A 20188-nucleotide genomic window follows, 5' to 3' on the forward strand; every position below is an offset into this window, starting at 1 on the left:
AATGGGAAAACCGGGACAAAAACACAGGGAAGGCCAAACAGGACAAATACCCCAACAAAAACCCCCAAACCATAACAGGTACCAGTAGTTACTGAGGAACGAATGACAGGTTAGTTCCTGTATGACTGGGACTAAAGCACTAATGATAAGTTACTGATAAACATACTGGGAGTTACTGCATCAGTGAATCATTAGGTAATAGTAAGTTCATCGGAAGTTACGATTAGTTACTGATAAACAGAGCGGGAGTTACTGTATCAATAAATCCTGACTGACTGGTTAAAGATGAGGAGTTCCTGAATGAGTTATTCATTTGAAGGTAAACACAATGCTTCACTAATGGTAGTTGATGGTTAAGTAATTATTCGTTAATGATTTACCACTCAGCATGCTGCATTACTTTATTTGCAAGTACTCACAATGCTTCACAAGTGCTTGATTCCCAGTCATTCAGAAACTTCTCATTAAGTAACTATTACCTAACGATTTGTTAATACAGACACTCCCAGTCTGTTTATCAGTAACTGATCATTAGTGCTATAATACAGTTTCTCACTAACTTCACATTAATTTACAATTACCCAATGATCAATTAATACTGTAACTCCTAGTCTGCTTATCATTAACTAAACATTTTTGCTTGAGTACTAGTCATACAGGAAATTATTGACTAACCAGTTGTTCCTCATTCGTTTCTCATCCATTCCCCATTTGTTCTTCGTTTGTTCCTCAGTAACTACCTACATTTTTGTGTACCTTATTTTAAAGTGTTACCATGAATTCAGTAAAAAGGGTTTTGTTTGGAGATTTAAGAACAGGAAAAGATGTCAATCTCATTGGGATATTATTGTCAATGGTTATGATTCAGTTTAAACTTTTTGATAGCCTTTATTATACACCAGTAGAAAAACTGTAGATCGGTAGAGTAATCTGTTTTACTCCGTGCCCCCAGGTGCCCTTGCAGAAGAAGAGCCAACGCCATGTGCTGTATCAGGGCATGGCCGTCATTGCCTGCTCAATAATACATTTTGCAGAGAGGGCTGGCAAGGCCCCAACAACGGAATTACCAACTTCGACAATTTTTTGTTTGCCATGCTCACAGTGTTCCAATGCATCACCATGGAGGGCTGGACTGACGTTCTCTACTGGGTAATCTACTACTCTGCATAAAAATGATTCTGCTGATGCCCAACTCGAGCGGCATATGTTTTTGTTTATCAATACCGTGTGTGTCACTTATCAGTTTTTTTTTTTAACAGAACCTAGTAAAACATTGTGTTACTTCCATTTGAGGCTGTGCTGGTGTCATCTTGGGCAATTTTAAGATTGAAATTATGAAAACAAGGTGACATATTTATCTTGATCACCCCATGTAGAATTGCCATATTTGCTGGAAAGGGAATTCAATTTTTCAACTTCTTCCCATGATTAAGGTAATTTGCATATTTGCAAGGGAACTACCATTGTATTATTATATTCACATAGCAAATTACTGAAACATGGACACAATGAATAAGATGATATACAAAAGTGTTATGCTTCACAATCACACAATCACAATAATAATTTCTAAAAATAAATTAGAAGGTTTTACTGAAAATCTACATGCTACAAGCAACATACTCATCGTGGCCTTTAATTTTTAACATCTTAAATTACATGCTTTTTATGTCTTTAAAAAAAATTCGAATTTTTCAATTCAATTCAAAACTAAAAAAGACAGGCTCACTTTCAAACCATCAGCTTCTTATTAGCAAAAATCAACAGATTTTAATTAGCCAAAACACTTACAGGATTGATGCTCAACTCACAATGAGTTTTCTTCAGAACCCACACACATCCTTTTATTGATGGAGACCCTTGTCTATGAACTAATGACCCTCTCCCTCATTCTCTGTGGTCCTTTCTTGCTCTCCCTCACAGACTCTTTACTTCTCTTATGCATGTATGTGTTACCATGGCAATCCAATGATTTTACTGCTGTTAAAGTGGAAGGAAGGAAACTCAATAAACATAGATTGATAACATAATAAGATAGATAGATGGATAGATTAACATCTGATCTCTGACCTTTCCTACAGAAAGCTTTTTTATGTGCAGTAGGGTGTTTTGGGGGATTTGTGCAACATATTGTATTGAAAACTGACTCAAGTTACATAGAAATGGACATTTTGTACAGTTTACATTTTAAACACAAAAAAGCCACAAAAGCAAAGTGACCCAAAAAACAATAATTTATGCACAGAAGGCAAAGAAAAAAGCATTGGGTTTTACATCAGGGGAAATATGAATGTTTGACAGAATTGCATGCATGTACATGGGGCCAAGAAAAGTAAAGTCTCAAGTGTGTGGATGTTATTTGGACTGTGTAAGAAAATCAATTGTGTGGTTATAAATGGACAAACTTCAACTACCAATTGTCTCTTTGCCAAACAGCTCTACTAAAAGGCACTTTAGCTCTGTGGTGTTGTCATTTGCCACATCCTCATCACTCATCCCCATCTTCTAATACCTCTTCCACTCCTTACTAATTCAGTTGTCTCTCACATGATGCCCTCTAGTGGTCACAGTTCCTGCTCCAGTTTTAGTTGTAGCTCTCTGAAGATCTCTTTCCCATGGGCTTTGAGCTGCCTTCAGTCAATCACTTTAAAGTTGATTATTTTATTTTAAATAAAGTACTGGAAAAGTGGCACCCTTGAGCTTAGCAAGATGGAAGTGAACTCCAAAAAGTACACAAAAGCCTACACCATTACAATAATGACAGTACATGTGATTACTTACTTTCAAAATTCAAATTTGCAAGGCTGTGCCTGGAAGTAAACTGTAAATAGTTAGAATGTTCAGAAGCACTAAATACTTTTTTTGGTTTTGTAATTTTTGTTATCATTAAATCAGGTCATATAATACAATGTGTGGCGCATAAAGGTGTGAGTGAGCAGAGGTGGTTTTTACTGGCGGAAGCTGTGGAAAATAGCAGCAGTACCATCATCCTATTGGCCAGTCTAAACGAGCTGTCGTACCAATCATTTGGGAGAATAATACTACATACTCAGTTAAATATGAAGGAATTACGTTTTTAAGTAATTTTCTGAAGTCTGTTTTTTCGCGAATTATCTGTCTCTTTGGGTTAACTCGAGTAAAACAGTTTAACTCAATAAGACAAGTTTAGTGAAACAGGAAATAATTTAGAAATCAAAACAATTATAAAAAAAGAAGGGAAAATGTTTACAATTATGAAACATGAATGAAATGTATGAATAATCCATGTCTTATATGTCTTCTTCTCTACTTGTGTTTCTATTTAGATGAATGATGCAATGGGCTTTGAGCTGCCGTGGGTCTACTTTGTCAGTCTGGTCATCTTTGGATCCTTCTTTGTTCTCAACTTGGTTTTGGGTGTGTTGAGCGGGTAGGTTTTAAGTGTGCTTGTGTTTATTTGTGCTTTTGAAAATATTTTGTCCTTTTGTCCTTTTCAGTAATTGGTCACTTTAATGACATGTTTTAATGTGCTTTTAATGTTCAAAACTCAACCAATACACTTATTTGTTTCAAAAACTAAGAATCTTCTATAAACACTGAACAAACCCTGTAAATGACCATGAAAATAATAGATATATTGTTCAGTGTTTGTTCTTTTCTTGTATGGTACTGTCTCACCTAGATATGATAGTCATTATATTTTTATAGTAAGTAAGTAGTTGTGTGGGTTATTGTTTAGTTAAGTAATTTGCTGCCTAACATTTAATATCTATGACAATCTATAAGCTGTGTGTCCCTTGTTTTAAGCAGGAGATACAGCTGTGAAACATCAGCGTAGGAGTTAGAGGACTGTACAGTAAACTAGTAATGCTGTACCTTTAATACCTCCACCAATTATGCTCTGCCCCGTCCAGAGAGTTTTCCAAAGAGCGAGAAAAAGCCAAGGCTCGGGGAGATTTCCAGAAGCTACGTGAAAAGCAGCAGTTAGAGGAAGACCTGAAAGGCTACCTGGACTGGATTACCCAGGCCGAGGACATCGACCCCGAGAACGAGGAGGACGGAGACGAGGAGGGCAAGCGAAACCGTGAGTTTCCTTGATTACATTTATTTTGTCCCTCTGTCCTCTAAAGCAAGGAAAGGAAAAATTCAAACAGAACTGTACGTTACTAAGCCTAAGGTTCTTCTACTTTTAAATAATGTTGCACATCTCTTTATCTCATTGATAGTAAAAGGAGGCAAGTGAGGAGGGCAAACCATTATTAATCTATCTGTTGTTATTCCACTCTGACAAGCTAAATGACGCTTTGCCTTAAATATATCATAAAGGAAGGGTTTTATGTATGTTTGACAAATACCCTGGCTCAGCTACTATTGTAAGGACACAACCTTCCCCCCACAACTAGATATTGACCGACTTTTTGTACAGACTGACACAATAAAACTGCTCCTCTGACATACTGACAGGTTACACTTAGAAATTACATGCTGAACAACGAGAAGGGCCAGTATGACGTGTTGTCCTTGACAACACACAAATGTCACCGCACAAAGCTACATTACATACATACATTTACATTTAATAAAAATACTTATTTTTCCTGGCATCATTTTGCGCAATTTGGCCATTTCTATAAGAGTGAATCATTCCAGAAAACAGTTACATGTTGTACCAAAATGAGACACTCACCACCACACAAATCACAGAGACTCTTTCTCTGGCAAAATGTCTGTTATTGAGTGAAGCAGGTAATGGGTAGTTTTATAGTATGACTCTTGAAGGTCCCATGGCATAACATTTCAATTTATGAGTTGTTATTAACATTAATAGTTACATAAGTTACGGTCCCCCAGTGCCTAGAAATGGTGACAGGTGTAAAATAAGCCCTGGGTATCCCGCTCCGCCTTTGAGAAAATTAAACCTCAGATGGGCCAACCTGGAATCTTCCCTATGTGTCATAAGGGGAAAGGTTACCTCCCCTTTCTCTGCTTTGCCCGCCCAGAGAATTTGGCCCACCCATGAGAAAGAGAGAGACAGCATGGCTTGCAAGTTAGCAAAGCAGGGCAGTTGGTCAAGGCCACACCCCACCCTCCACCTTGCCCTCCCCCCCTGCTATTTTACACTGCCTTTTAAAAAAAAATATTTCTGCTGTTAATTAGGTCAAGGATAGAAGTAGAATATAATTTCTTGTGTGTCTTCTGTTTGCTTACACCACTTGAATGTGAAACACAATGTCCCGTAGTATCACATTGTGTATCTAGTTTTAATGTGAAGTAGTAAAGTAAGCGAATGAAAAACTGTGATTTCAGCCATTTTAGCAACTTCGGAGGTAGCATTAAAAAAGTGGGTGACAGCAAAGCTACAATTTTCAGTCTTTTCTCTGGTGTGGCCTTGTGTGTGCTGTCACCATGACAACACAGGGATAACTGTGAATATTAGGTTCTGTGTGTGTGCGAGTGAGCGAGCAAGAGAGACGATGTTGCTTATTCCGTTCTGGAAGAGGCTTATTGTGTGAACAAGATGTTTGCACACTGTGCGGTTTTCTGTTGAATCCATTCGCATGTCATTTCTGACTAGTCATATGACTGGTACAGTAAATTGGATGTGGTTTGTTTGTGTTGACTGTGGAAAATTAAGAAATCATTCACCCTGAAGCAAATTCACAACAAGAATGGACTTTTTTTTCTTCTTTTTATTATGTAGAACATTTACAAAGGATTTACAATGACCTGTTCAGGTCATTGTAAATCCCCATCCAGACTGGCAAAACGTGATCATTTGTTTCTTTAGGACTTTCATTTGGTTTTTTTAGTCTCATATGGAATATAAAGCATTCAAACTTACAAAATTCCAATTGCACTCTTGATTCCGTAACGCATCATATTGAGTAGTAAATCATTAATAAATAATAACTCAACCATTAACAACCATTTGGGGGTGGCAGTAGCTCAGTCCATAGGGAGTTGGGTTGGGAACCGGAGGGTCACTGGTTCAATCCCCGTATGGACCCAAAAAGTTGGGAGCGTGGATTGGTGGCTGGAGAGATGCCAGTTCACCTCCTGGGCACTGCCAGGTGCCCTTGAGCAAGGCACCGTACCCCCCCCGACCGCTCAGGGCGCTGGTTCAGCTGGCAGCCCACTCACTCTGACATCTCTCCATGTATAGTGCATGTATAGGTCCTGAGCATGTGTGTGTATTTCAGGCCTGTGTGTGAGTACTAACAAAAGTGTGTACACAGAGTGTAGTGCAGTAATTTCCCCATTGGGGACTAATAAACAAATTATCTTTTATCTTTATTATCTAACCATTGCTGAAGGGATAATTAACTTAGTTTCATTGTTTAATCTCTGCAATGCAAAACCTGAACAGAGTAACTGAAACTAATATACATTGCAGCATACTACATGAAACAAGAATACGAACTAAAAAATTAACATTGGGCAAAGTTGATATTAATTACTGTTAATTGCCCTGGAGCTAGTAAAATTGATCACATTTTTGAAATATCACATTTTGTCTACTTTAGTCATGTAAACCCACATGTTTAGACATATTTCACTTGACTTTGGCTATGGCTCAAGTCCCACGAACCCAAGTTGCCATATGTACTAAGTTTGTACTATCAGAGTCTGATGTGTCGGTGACTACCCTTTTGGTGCTCTGTGTGAGAGCAGAAGAGTCCTATCACCCTTCACTTAGATGTCAAACTGTCAAAATGGCTTTAATATAATAAATAGACTAAATGATGGAGAAAAGGGGAGAACTTCCATAGCTGCCTTTCGAGTTGACCATTTTGTTTAAATCCACAATGTCATTCAGGATCTTCACATCCTCCATATTGTTAATAGTGGTCAGTTTCTGTGTATTTTTCTTTGCAGTATTTTAGTGCTTCAGTCATGTTCTTTTGGTCCGAAACAAAATGGTACTGACCTTCAGCGTGTGAGAAGACAGAACACAGCACTATAATGACAGTCAAACATATAGATTAGATTTTAGACAGAAATCACTTACTTCAAAGTTCATTAGTTTCACTGACAGAAATAGGTAAATATATGGGTAATGGATGAATGGTTTAAAAATTGTTCATAAATTGTGGTTGGTGACATACAAAAAAGCTTGACTTTAAATGTGATTGTAAACTGTTTCCTTTTATATCTAAGCTGCTTTTAAGAAGAAACTGCTTATTTTTGGGAACAACTGGGCCCATTCCTTTTTGACATGAAAAACATTGCTATTGAAAAGGGTGAATTCTCAAGGGATGTGAACACAACCTTGATTTCCCTGCTTTTGAAAAAGGATAAGGATCCTAAAGAGTGTTCTACCGACCCCTGAGCATGCTAAGGTCTGATATCTTTGCAAATCTTGTCGTTTGGAGTCGTCAAAATGAGTGAACTTTGACCAAACTGGATTCATAAAATGGAGAATGACAGCAGATAATGTTAGATGCCTCCTAAACCAGATAATCAGATTAAACCTGATTGCGCCTTCTTGCTTATATTTGCGCATGTGTTTGGTCCCTTGTCTTTTTTCTGTCTGTGTGTGTGTGTGTGTCTGCTTGTGTGTACGTTTGAGTATGTCTGTTTGTATGTGTTTTATCTGTGAGCTGCGGATGTCGCTTTTGCTGTGTTGTTGTTGTTGTTTCCCTCCTTCCCTTCTTTCCTCTGTGGTTTATTTTTATTGTTATTGGTCCTAAGACATGTTCTCATGTCTCAGCATATTGTTTGTAATTGTTTTTAATATTGGAATAAAAACATTTGGTCACAACAAAGAAGGAACTGTTTAGAAATGACCCATTCAAGTGGAACTCCACCAATGTTACGCATCAAAGGCTGTTTATAGGTCTTTGGGAGTACTACCGCTAATGTGCAAATTTGTCCAAAAATGAACAAATATCTAGGGTTGTGGATTTAGAAAGATCTCCCTGCTCCTCATCTCTGCTTGTGGCTCGCGGCTACATTAGCAGCTACTAGCGTAACACACCTGAATCTCCAACCCAATTGTGGATGGCGGGGTGGCGGAAGGTTTTTGACAAATACTGTTACATACACTGCCTTACAACTATTCACATTTCGGCTAATGCACATGCACCTCTCTTTATATCCTCCAGTAATCGTCCTGCTTTGAACTCTGCTTTCACTATAGTATATATATATTTGGGTGTCTAGTCTATATATATATATGGGTGTATATGGGTGTCTAGTCTATATATATATTTAGACTAGACACCCGAGACAACACACTAACTTTCTCTACTTGATTCCTGCAGTGACTGTGTGCCTTGTGGAAAAGTCTTTGTCTAACATTAGTTTTTCCCCCTTCTTCTTCTTGTCCTTTTGCTTCCTTTTGTTTCATATCTTCTTCCAATTTTTTTTGTAGTTCTCTCTGCCTTCTATCTTTTTTCACTTTCTAAAGTATTATTAATTGCTAATCCTTTCCTGTCTAGTATTGTATTAATAGTTACTCTGTCCAGAAATCATAGGCCTAAAATTAAGCCTGGCTGATTTTTGCGCTGATTTTTTGACATTTTGAGGCCAATATTGTTAGTTTTTGCAAAGACTTTTGAGCATTGAGCACAAGTCTGTTTTAAAACTACATTCTTTAATGTATTGTCTCAAGTCTTCTTTAGTCTTTCTGTTTTGTTATGTGTCCTTTATGCTAGAATTGAATAATTTACTGAAGTAGGACAAGATAGTCCAGATTCTACAGTCAGTCTTTTATGGCAAGAGGATATTACTGCATGTCCTGTACATTTGTTCTGTAGCTTTTCTGGACATGGTAGCTGTGTCTGTACTGTAGTTTGTTTTGCAGCTGTCTTTTGCTGTACATTCCTCTCTCTCTCTTTTGTTCTGCTATGTACTGACTCACTGCTTCCTCTGCTGTCTGGCTGTGTGAACTGCATGTTGGTAACACCAAGGGGTCACGCTGGCTGACCTCATTGAGAAGAAGAAAGGAAAGTTTGGCTGGTTCACTCAGTCCACAGAAACACAGGGTAAATGCGTTTGTGTGTGCACGAGGGCCTGGGAGTGTGTGTGTGTGTGTGTGTGTGTGTGTTTTTGCACATTTTCATAAGGACAGTTCATCGTTGTCCCGCAGGGCTCCTCTGCTTGCATGTGCTTTGCTTATGCTTTTTTCTGTTTTTTTGTGTTTGTACGCCCTTTTATTTTATTGATCAATGTCCGACCCCTACCATCCTCATCATAAGCAAATCCATTTCAATGAACAAATAACACCCACCATCCATTATCAACAAACTCCTTCAAACTTTGCATCACATTGTCCCGTACCAGCAAACGAAGCCTATCTAGTGAAATGAATCAATACTTTGCAGATGAAAGTCTAATGGAGGGAAACATGTTCTTCTGTCTCAATGTCACAATACAGGAGGCTTTTACTTTAAGGAACAATAAAACTAATGTTACAAATAACACACTCATAATAGAAAAATTGGCACTCATCTTGAAGGGCATCACAGGCTCAGTGGTTAGCACTCTTGCCTCACAACAAGTAGGTACTGCTGAGCACTTGGTTCGGTCCCGGTCCGGGCAGCCTTTCTATGTGGAGTTTGCATGTTCTCCCTGTGTTAGCGTGGTTTTCATCGGGTTGCTCCAGGTTCCTCTGTGGGTGGTTTGTGTGGGTTTTCTCTGGGTGGACCAGTTTCCCCTCACCACCAAAAACATCTATGCTAGGTTAGTGCTCCTGTCAGTGCCCAATGTCCAAAAGGCACTGGCAAAAAGACTGGAGTTAGTCCCCTGCTCCTATGTAGGCATATAAGATGTGTTAAATGCAGATGACAAGTTTTAATTTCTCTGTGATTGCAAACCTTTTTGTATTTAGCATTTTAATAACACAGAAGCACCTTCAAAGATACTGTTTTAAACTAAATTTGAATGTACACCTCTGTTACTATACATAAACGATAGGCCTATTATCAAAAGCTATTTCTTTAAATGGATAACATGTCTTTCAAATAAATCATGCACATGTGTGAATTTAGATGTTTCCACCCGATTCTTAAACATTTTTGCCAGCAGCATTTTATTTTAGAATTACTTAAATTATTACATTCTGACACACCTTGGAATATATAGAAAACATAATAATATCTTAGTCTCATGTTTATTATTGAAGTAAAACAGAAACCAAAGTATTTGTGTCTCAGAACTCTCATCCAATCATTATCATTTTCCTTTCATTTGTCATTTATAATGACAATAAGTTATGCATGTACAGTATAAATGATTTATAATATACTGTGTGCAATAACCCTGTGACTATGTAACTATTACTTGTTGCAACAAACTGACCTGGACCATATAGTCTGATTCATATATTATATATAATATGCAACATTTTCAAGTAAACTCTTTGTCTTTTATTAACAATATTTGTAATTTTGTAATTTTTTGTAATTGATAAATGGGTTTAAATAAAATGACAAGAATTATTTAAAAAGTCCAATTTGATTTAGGTCTGCATGCAACATGTACTGACTGACTTGATCTAGAAAGAAACCTTCAAATCCATAATATTTTGGATAATGTCAGTATTTTTCTTTGAGATCAAAAATAATTTGTGTCAGTTTGTCATAAATGTCTTTGAGAAGGAGTCGCCCAGTATTTTCTATTTACACCTGCATTTTGGTTTCCGGTGGTTTAGCTTGGTCTGTAAGCTTTGAGAAACCTAAAAAACGGTCATATTGAAGATGATCTAAAAATAGGACGAGTTTATTGTAAAGTGAAGGCTAAAAAGAACTGTGTTTTTTATTATTTTGCAGTCTCATAATAGTTTCAGTCTAATGTGTAATTCTCTATGCATTAGCTCCATGTATTTGGTGATCTATAACCAGAGAATTCATTTTTTTAATATAGAACCAGCCAAACCAAAAATGCATGTGTGTCAATAGGAAAATCTATGATTATGTAATTTTCATTGGTGGAACCTGTTTCCATCAGAATGCAGTTTTCTTCATCGGTGGAACCTCAGTGTTAACTTGGCACCTTATCATCTCACGTTACTTTTTCTTGTTTATGTGTGTGTGATACCTCAGCGAGCATGCCCAGTGAGACAGAGTCAGCAAACACAGAGAATCACAATGGAGAGGACAACAAGTCACCTTGCTGTGGCCCGCTGTGGTGAGTGTGACATATTGTTGTTCTCATGAGCCAATGCACAAAGGTTTGTAAAAGACAGTCAAAAGAAACATGTTGCCCTGTATTTAAAGTTTCCTCATCTTTTATTTTCCCCAGTCAAAAAATTACTAAGTCAAAGTTCAGGTTAGTACCTTGGTACTGTGTGCCAATGCATGCTAAATGCCTTCTTCATTCATTTATTGATTAATCTCATCTTGCATGTTTTATTCTTACCTCATTTTGGAATTGCACAGATCCCCAATGTTCTCATCAATTTTTTTGCGATTGATCCAATGTCTGTCATGTTTTATATCTAATCAGTCCATCTTTATCCTGATCCTGCTACTGTTTCATCATTGTGTTTTCTTCCCTATTTACTCACGTAAATTCCAATCCAGTCATCTTTATACTGTGATTAGTATGTGTCCAGTTGTGCTTTCATGTTAACTGTATATGGGAAACACATTCTTACAACAACATTCTTACAACAACAAAACATTCTTATCATATTCATATACACATGAAGTCCAAAGTCAGCAGTTAAGTTAAATTCAATGAGATTTCTATACTATTAATTATATGTTTTTATTGTGTCCTACTAAGTCTTATTTTGGAAGTCACTGAGCATTGATCCTAAAGCAGAACTATTTGTCTGTCAGTCGTCAGTCGCGACGTTGGAACCGTTTCTGTCGCAGGAAGTGTCGTGCAGCCGTAAAATCTGTGACGTTTTATTGGCTGGTCATCATCTTGGTTTTCCTCAACACTCTCACCATCGCCTCTGAGCACTACAACCAGCCGGACTGGCTGACGGAAGTACAGGGTATCTATTTTTTTGCTCTATTCTGTTCTATTTGGTTGTAAAACATGTACTCAGTTCTGTTTTCTTGACTTTGTTCAACTGTGAAATGTTTGATAAGATGTTTTTAAATTAAGTCCTCTCCTCTCTTTCCAGATGTTGCCAACAAAGTTCTCTTGGCAATGTTCACCATGGAGATGCTAGTGAAGATGTACAGCTTGGGGCTGCAAGCATACTTTGTGTCCCTGTTCAACCGCTTTGACTGTTTTGTGGTGTGTGGAGGCATTGTAGAGACCATCCTGGTGGAGCTCGCCATCATGTCTCCACTGGGCATCTCTGTATTCCGTTGTGTACGACTGCTTAGGATCTTTAAGGTTACACGGTGAGCAACAGAACGTCATGTTTGTTTTCAGGATGAGATAGAGATGACGGAAATGTTTCAGGCCATATTCCTTTTCCTTTCCTTTATTTTAATTAGGGAACATGTTTTTTTTTGTTTTTGTTTTTTTAATTTTCAGTTCTAGTGAGGCTAATGCAAAAAGCAGGCCATAACAATGGCAGAACTTGTAAAAGTTGTAAAAGGTTTTCCTTTGCTATCAATAGGTTTACTCCACTAAACGATTACACTTAAGCTTATTGATGGGGCTTTACATTTGCAGCCATGCTGTACTGTAAGGAACAATTGTGATCTAAATAATGTTTCAAAAAGTAAACAATTAGTTCAGACAGAAGTTTAAGTCCAGTATCGGACTGCCATGATGCTTGCCTTATCATCCAATCCAGGAAAAGGGATCCATTGTAGTTTGTAGAATAGTTCATAAAGCTTGTTGCTCCCTCCCTTGATTCCTGTTATGTCTCTAATGGTGCTATCTAATAAAGGCAATGTCCCAAAATGTCCCAAAAATAATGAAAAAAAACTAACTAACAAAACACCAGCCTAGTGAAAACAGCAGGTACAGTACCATATTTTCAAAGGGAGCATATTGCAAGACATATTGCCTGATGCAGGAGAATATGGATTTCATGCCTTGTCTAACAACTATTATCATTTCCATTTTTTCCTCCCATTACATTCACAGGTGTGTGTGTGTGTGTGTGTGTGTGTGTGTGTGTGTGTGTGTGTGTGTGTGTGTGTGTGTGTGCGTGCGTGCGTGTGTGTGTGTATATGTGTGTGAGATTCTGTGTGTCTATCTGTTTAACATGTTTTATATTTCTTATCCTCCAGTCATTGGGCATCTCTTAGTAACCTGGTGGCCTCTCTGCTCAATTCCATGAAGTCCATTGCCTCCCTGTTGCTGCTGCTCTTCCTCTTCATCATTATCTTCTCCCTGCTTGGCATGCAGCTTTTTGGGGGCAAGTTTAACTTTGATGAGACTGTGACCAAAAGGAGCACGTTTGATAACTTCCCCCAGGCCCTGCTCACTGTGTTCCAGGTAAGAGTTAGCCAGAATTATAACATTCATTCAGTGTCCAACACGCTTTAAGGTGCTGTGTGAGTTCTGCGCCTATGTAGCAGTGCATCCTCCCAATATAGTCCCAAGCCGATATCTGCCAACTAGCGGCGGCATTGCCGGTGTTGCACCAGACTAAAACAATGCATGCACTGAAACAAAAAATGCGTTGGCCAACCTATCTACAGCTAGGGAAGAAGGTGATGAGCCCTATTTCAACAAACGGTGGTGTGTTTCTTTAAGTCATACAATCAAATAATTAAGATCAGACTTAGAAAATGGATCACTAGATTTTTTCTTCTTCTTCTCATTTGCCTGTCAGGGCTTCCATTTTGTTCTCTATCTTAGTTGGTAATTGTTTCATCATGGTTAACATTTTAAATGATTGCTTTCCACTGTAAATTGGGTTGCCCAGATCTTGACAGGAGAAGATTGGAATACGGTGATGTATGACGGGATCATGGCGTACGGCGGTCCGGCATCCTCTGGAATGGTGGTCTGCGTTTACTTTATCATCCTCTTCATCTGTGGAAACTGTATCCTACTGGCCACAAACACACACACTTGTCACACACAACCAAAAATACATATTTTCACACTTGTGCGTGTTAAAAGGTTTTGTTAATATTAAGCCAGTAAGATGTTGTTTCATATTCTATATTCTGTCTTGTATTCTAAGCCTAAGTGCGTCATTCATCTTGGTCAGTCCTTCCTCCTTAAGTCACATGAACAGACATCCTGCTAAACGTCTTCTTGGCCATCGCTGTTGACAACCTGGCAGACGCAGAGAGCCTCAACACAGCACAGAAGGAAGAAGAGGAGGCCAAGAAGAGGAAGAATAGTGTCAAGTACAGCTTAGGACATTTCAAATTTTAATTGTTATTCACATTTTCTGTTTGGCATTCACACATTTGTTGCAAGCACTTTCTATTTGCAGAAGAAGTAGCCTTCTGCCTTGAAAATTTACTCCATGTTTTATCTGTCCCTAACAGGGACGCAAGCACAGATAAGAAGAGAGTTGAAACTATAGATGTCATTGATGGAGAGACCAAGGTTAAAGACAAAGACTTGCTTTAGTTCTCTTCATAAATCGTGCAAACTGTGTTTATAACATACCACCTGTGTTAAAGTGCATTATTCATAAAGTTTTTCTCAGTAATTGGACATGTTTATAATGCTGAACCTGATCACTGTGTGTAGATGCCAGCGGAGGCCTTGCTGGAGGAAGACAAGGAGTCATATCCTGCCATCCATTCTCCAGGTAAAAGTGACGTGTCTTGAGTGAGGAAGACTCAAGTACATGTACATAAAAACTACACATTTACAGTGCCTATAGAAAATCATCATACCCTGTAAATTAAAATGAATTAACTATTTCCCGATGTATTTACACTTTAAAACGCTCAATCTTAAAGTGAAAATGACAGTTTAAAACATTCAGAATAATTATATATACTAAAATACCTGGTTGGGACAAGTTATCAGCCCCTTACAGTAATCATGATAAACTTACTCAGGTACAACCAGTAAATTTCCAGATCACACACCATGCTAATTGCCTCCCCCCGGAAATCCATTGTAGTGATTTTGATTACTTCCTTATAAAACTGTCTGTTACATGATGATTCCATTACTAGTACACCATTGTTGAAAGGTGCTTTCAAAAGGGCTCCGGGATTAAGTTGTGGAAAGGCGCAAGTTAGGAGAAGGATACAAAAAGATTTCAAAGGCTTTAACCATCCCTCTGAGTATCATTCAGAGCATTAAGAAAAGAAAGTTTATGGCCCCACCAACACCTTGCCGAGATCGGTCCATCCCTCGAAACTGGATGACCGAGCCAGGAGGACATTGATCTGGAAAGCTACCAAGAGGCCAATGGTAACTTTCAAGGACTTACAAGTCTTTATGGCTGAGATTGGTCAATCTGTGCATGGGACAACAATCTCACAAGCTTTACACAAAGCTGGCCTGTATGGCAGGGTGGCAAGAAAGCAGCCTCTTCTGAAATAGGGTTGCACAGAGGGTGGTTTGCGCTTTGCAATGACACATAAGGTTCTACTGCCATTTGGAAACAGGTTTTATGGTCAGATGAGACCAAGATTGAACTTTTTGGACTGAACTGCAAGCGTTTTGTTTGGCGAAAACCAAACACAGCACACCACCCAAAACACACCATACCTACTGTGAAGCATGGTGGTGGCAACATTATGTTGTGGGTGTGTTTCTCTTCAGCAGGGACTGGGCAATTGGTCAGGACTGAAGGGAAAATGGATGCTGCCAAGTACACTGAAATTCTTGAGAAAAGAATGCGGCCCTCTGCTAGACAGCTGAACATGGGCAGGTGCTTCACCTTCCAGCAACACGACCGTAAACACACCGCCAAAAATACTATGCAGTGGCTTAAGGATAAGCAGGTGAACGTCCTTGAGTGGCCAAGTCAGAGCGTGACCTAAATCCAACTTCAGTGTTGTTACTAGAATGTGTAAATAAAGCTGGAACATTTATTTTCATTTTTAATTGGTTTTGATTTCAGGATATAAGACAAAAACGTGTTTATTTCAAAAGGGTATGATGATTTTCCATAGACACTGTATCAAAAGTGTGTCAGCACAGTGTTTTATAACAGCTTTTTAGTCAGTTTAAAGCAGTTCACGTAACAAGGACATGACACTGAATTAGATTTTTAAAGGGAGGGAAACAACAAATGACACTGAAGGATTGTTTTCTTATTAAGAGAGATTAAAATGACTTCTGTTTCCTAGTGTGGGATGATGACGACAATAAGGGTGTTCTCCCAGATATCCCGCCAGGGCCTCGCCCCCAGAGGTTGTCTGAACTCAGCATCAAAGAAAAGACTCTGCCCATCCCCAAGGGCAGTGCTTTCTTTATCTTCAGCAGCACTAACCCGTGAGTGTCAAACACGCTGTTTGGTGCAATTGATACTGAGGCACAGGAACCAGTCTACCTGTTCAGTGTAACAAAAATAACAGAAACCACTTTACAATCAGCAATAGCTGAGGCACATAGCTCAATTAAAAGATGTGTTGCCATTACACACTGCACACTGTGCATTATCTTCCTCTGTGACTCTTTGTGTCTCCATTTCTGCTTCTTCTGTTTTTTCTTCTGCTGTAGGTTTCGTGTATTCTGCCATAAGCTGATCAACCATCAGATCTTCACCAACCTCATCCTGGTCTTCATCATGCTCAGCTCTGTCTCTTTGGCTGCTGAGGACCCAATACGTAACTTCTCTGCTCGCAATATCGTACGTAGACAATCACCGGGACTTTAACTATCCTAAAAGGCTACACCACGCCTTGTACACATCATATTTGGAGGGTTTAAATGTCTCAACACTGCAGACAATCAGCCTTTATCACAGCAGGCATCTTGACTTGTAACAGTAAGAAAAGTGCAGGTGATAAATGATGAAATAATTGATGGCTGAATTCCATTTAGCTGCTTCAGTTTCAGGGTGTTGGTGTAGAAAGACAGGTCAAATTTATGTCCTGCCCACACCGGAGGTGGAAACAATTCATCACTCCATTTACTTTGTATTGTGCGCTGTTGTGTGCATCGAGCTGGCGTGTGTGTGCGTGTGTGTGAGTGTGTGTGATAGAGCGAGGGAGAAGTGAAAGAGTGACAGCTATTAGCTTGGGAGCGAGTAGCCTCTCTAGAGTCATAGTAAGAGAAACAAAGTCTGAATGTTTTTAGCTAATGTTTCAGCCCTTGGATGCATATTGGGGCTCAGATTGTTTTCCCTTCCGGTGGGCACTGAGTACGATGTGTTGCACTTTGGATTATTGTGCAATCTTTCCTACTGTCAATTTACTGAGACACTTGAATAGGACTGAGCCATTGTTATTGTTATCTCTGCTTACTGAATGTCTACTGAGAAAACCTATGGAACCCTACCCTATGGAAAGCATGAGTGGGCAAACGACACACAAATAACTTGCCATTTTACCTCCTGGCTTAGCTGCAAAAAACACAAAGTACATACTTTTTTTTATGCCAGTAAGTGAGTAATATTAACCAATATGTGTGACCAACAGTAGTATTCTTTTTTTCTTTTTTTTCATAAAGCCACAACACAACATATTTTCTGCTCCCCTACTTACCAACACATATCATATAGTTTTAATACACCAGTAGTGATTTTCTGTTCTGTTAAACTTACTGTAAAATGCATATTGTTGTGCTGTTATCTTGAAATGACTTGAACTTGTGCATTGCCTCTTGCAGATACTTGGTTATTTTGACTATGCTTTCACCGCAATCTTTACTGTTGAGATCCTGTTGAAGGTAAATGACCTCTGTGCTGTGTTGTGCTGTGCTGGGTAGAGCTTCAGTAACCCTGCGTGCTTATGTCACTCTGATTGCCTCCTCAGATCCTAGGCTATGCAGACTATGTCTTCACTAGTATGTTTACATTTGAGATCCTTATTAAGGTAAACAATAAGAACTGTTGCCTGAGCAACAACCCACCACTTTCAAGCTTGCTGCATACGTCCTCCTTCCCCTCATTTTGGTATCTATAATTTTGGTTAAAATGGCCGCCTGCTTGTCTTGTTGTCATGATGCCAACATCGGTGGAGATCATGCATTATTGTCAGATATTCTTTTGTCAGTCACATTTCCATCATGGCCCACTTCCCCCTCTTCATCTTTGACCAGTTTATTGACCAGTGGCTCTCCAGAGTAGGCTACAGCTACTTTCTTTTCTTTTTTTAACATTCTGAAGAATAAAAAATATATGCAACTTGAATCTCTGTCAGCACCATTGTCTAATAGATTTCCACATTTCCATTCCAATATAGATTTTAATTAGAATTATATTCAATTTGAAATATTCTGGACTGTGGAGAGATGAACTTGAACTTGAACTAACATCAAGCTTTATATTCCACTGTCTGATTAAATTCTGTACACACAGATGTCTTGCCAGATGCCTTCTTTCATGTCTTTTTTTGACTCATGTACTCCAAAGTAATATGCTTTCAGAAATCCACAGAAATCCGTACCAATTTATTATTTTTGCTGTTAGAATAAAATCCTCTGCATGCTCCAGGTATATCTCAATTAATTTGGGTTAAGCCTAAGAAAATTAGATAGGGAAAGAAGTAAATGCTCTGCTTTTGGCTTAATCTACTCCGGAAATGAGTGCAGTGGCTTTTGAATAATGTTCCCCGTGTCATGTCAACATTTTGCATCTGATAACATGCATCTATCTGATCTATCTATATGTGTGTGTGTGTGTGTGTGTGTGTGTGTGTGTGTGTGTGCATCTTTGACCACTGTATTTTGTGGTATACTTTTGATATAGGTTTTTGTGAGTGTAAGTCAAGGCTTATGTTGTCTGTTGTCTATTCATTTTTTTTTTTAAATGGTTTAAATACTGAACCAAACATAAGCCAAACATAACATTAAAGAAATAATTTTGTACTTGAAACTATTGTTGCTTACACAATATCAGAAGTGCTAATCTGTTTGTGTATGTGTATATTTTATTTTTAAATTTTTATAAGATGGTGTTCTTAAAATGACACTGTAAATAGTTTTATGTAACAGATCATTTAATTAGAAATAACTTTACCATTTAAATCCCATTTTAGCTGTCCCTTTTATGTGTTTGATGGCAGATCTGTCTTCTTTAGTCCTGACTGTTGTCTCTCTTCTGTCCAGATGACAGCGTTTGGAGCGTTCCTTCATAAAGGGGCGTTTTGTAGAAACTACTTCAACCTTTTAGACCTGCTGGTCGTTGGTGTGTCTCTGGTCTCCTTTGGCATTCAGTATGTATCGACCAATCCTTTTAAATGTTGTGAATGTAGGATTGAGTAACTGTTTGATATTTTTGTCATAACATATACACATTTGTCTTTGCTCTGCTGGTGGCAGAGCCGACAGGAATGCCTCCATGCCATTATGACCTTACAATTGCTCAGATGAATTCACAGATGTGTTCTTCTATCTTCCGTAGGTCCTCTGCTATCTCAGTGGTGAAGATTCTCCGTGTGTTGAGAGTCCTCCGTCCACTCAGAGCTATTAATAGAGCCAAGGGACTTAAGGTCAGAATGACAACACAACATTGTGCAGAGTGTATCTGCTCCTTTGCTTCTGATAAAGTACTATGTATTCCTACTAAAAGTGTATAATTGTGTGTCATTTGCAGCATGTGGTCCAGTGTGTGTTTGTGGCCATCAGGACCATTGGCAACATCATGATCGTCACTACGCTGCTGCAGTTCATGTTCGCTTGTATCGGTGTGCAACTTTTTAAGGTACAGTGAAAAGTTGGAAAGAGAGATGGAGAACAAATAAACAAGGAGCACCTCTGATCTTCTGTTTTTATTTGTGTAGGGGAAATTTTATCGATGCACAGATGATGCAAAGTCCAGCCCAGAGGACTGCAAGTAAGTTTGATTTAGACTCTTCATGGTTTCTAGCTTTGGATGTTGAATGTCTCTGTGTATGTTCTTGTGGTTGATATTTCATCTTTAAATCACAGAGGTACCTACATTCTCTACAACAACGGGGACACAGCACTGCCCATGGTGAAGGAGAGGATCTGGTACAACAGCGACTTCAACTTTGACAACGTCCTTATGGCCATGATGGCTCTTTTTACTGTCTCCACGTTCGAAGGATGGCCCACGTAAGTAATGCTTTGTGTCTGAGGTAGAATTCAGAGTTGCCTATCAATATGGAGAATACAATTTATGCACTTGATAATCATTCACCTTTATCTTGGTCTGAATTCAAATTCTCCATTTCCACCATTTTCGCTAAGCAAAAGTAAAGCCCTCTCTGAATTGTTAATAATTTGACTACTTTGT

General features: G+C 38.6%; 1 protein-coding gene across 15 annotated transcripts in view; it reads left to right on the forward strand.

Annotated features, from left to right (window-relative positions):
- The window catches only part of cacna1db (calcium channel, voltage-dependent, L type, alpha 1D subunit, b), a 72438-nt gene that overhangs the window by 32961 nt on the left and 19289 nt on the right, over positions 1-20188 (forward strand). For 7 of the 15 annotated variants that reach the window (XM_034876836.1, XM_034876841.1, XM_034876844.1 and 4 more), the window contains exons 7-27: positions 953-1149; positions 3306-3409; positions 3894-4063; positions 8892-8966; positions 11025-11109; positions 11224-11250; positions 11766-11926; positions 12059-12284; positions 13128-13335; positions 13769-13889; positions 14087-14201; positions 14346-14406; positions 14554-14614; positions 16116-16260; positions 16489-16618; positions 17599-17658; positions 19039-19145; positions 19334-19421; positions 19526-19633; positions 19713-19765; positions 19861-20007. In XM_034876836.1, the coding sequence (XP_034732727.1) occupies positions 953-1149; positions 3306-3409; positions 3894-4063; positions 8892-8966; positions 11025-11109; positions 11224-11250; positions 11766-11926; positions 12059-12284; positions 13128-13335; positions 13769-13889; positions 14087-14201; positions 14346-14406; positions 14554-14614; positions 16116-16260; positions 16489-16618; positions 17599-17658; positions 19039-19145; positions 19334-19421; positions 19526-19633; positions 19713-19765; positions 19861-20007 (2449 nt within the window). Of the gene's footprint in view, positions 1-952; positions 1150-3305; positions 3410-3893; positions 4064-8891; positions 8967-11024; positions 11110-11223; positions 11251-11765; positions 11927-12058; positions 12285-13127; positions 13336-13768; positions 13890-14086; positions 14202-14345; positions 14407-14553; positions 14615-16115; positions 16261-16488; positions 16619-17598; positions 17659-17744; positions 17805-19038; positions 19146-19333; positions 19422-19525; positions 19634-19712; positions 19766-19860; positions 20008-20188 lie in introns of all 15 variants that reach the window. The other 8 variants (XM_034876837.1, XM_034876839.1, XM_034876843.1 and 5 more) reach the window with 4 other exon arrangements.

This window comes from Etheostoma cragini, chromosome 7 (assembly GCF_013103735.1).
Source record: "Etheostoma cragini isolate CJK2018 chromosome 7, CSU_Ecrag_1.0, whole genome shotgun sequence".
In the NCBI taxonomy this organism is placed as follows: domain Eukaryota; kingdom Metazoa; phylum Chordata; class Actinopteri; order Perciformes; family Percidae; genus Etheostoma; species Etheostoma cragini.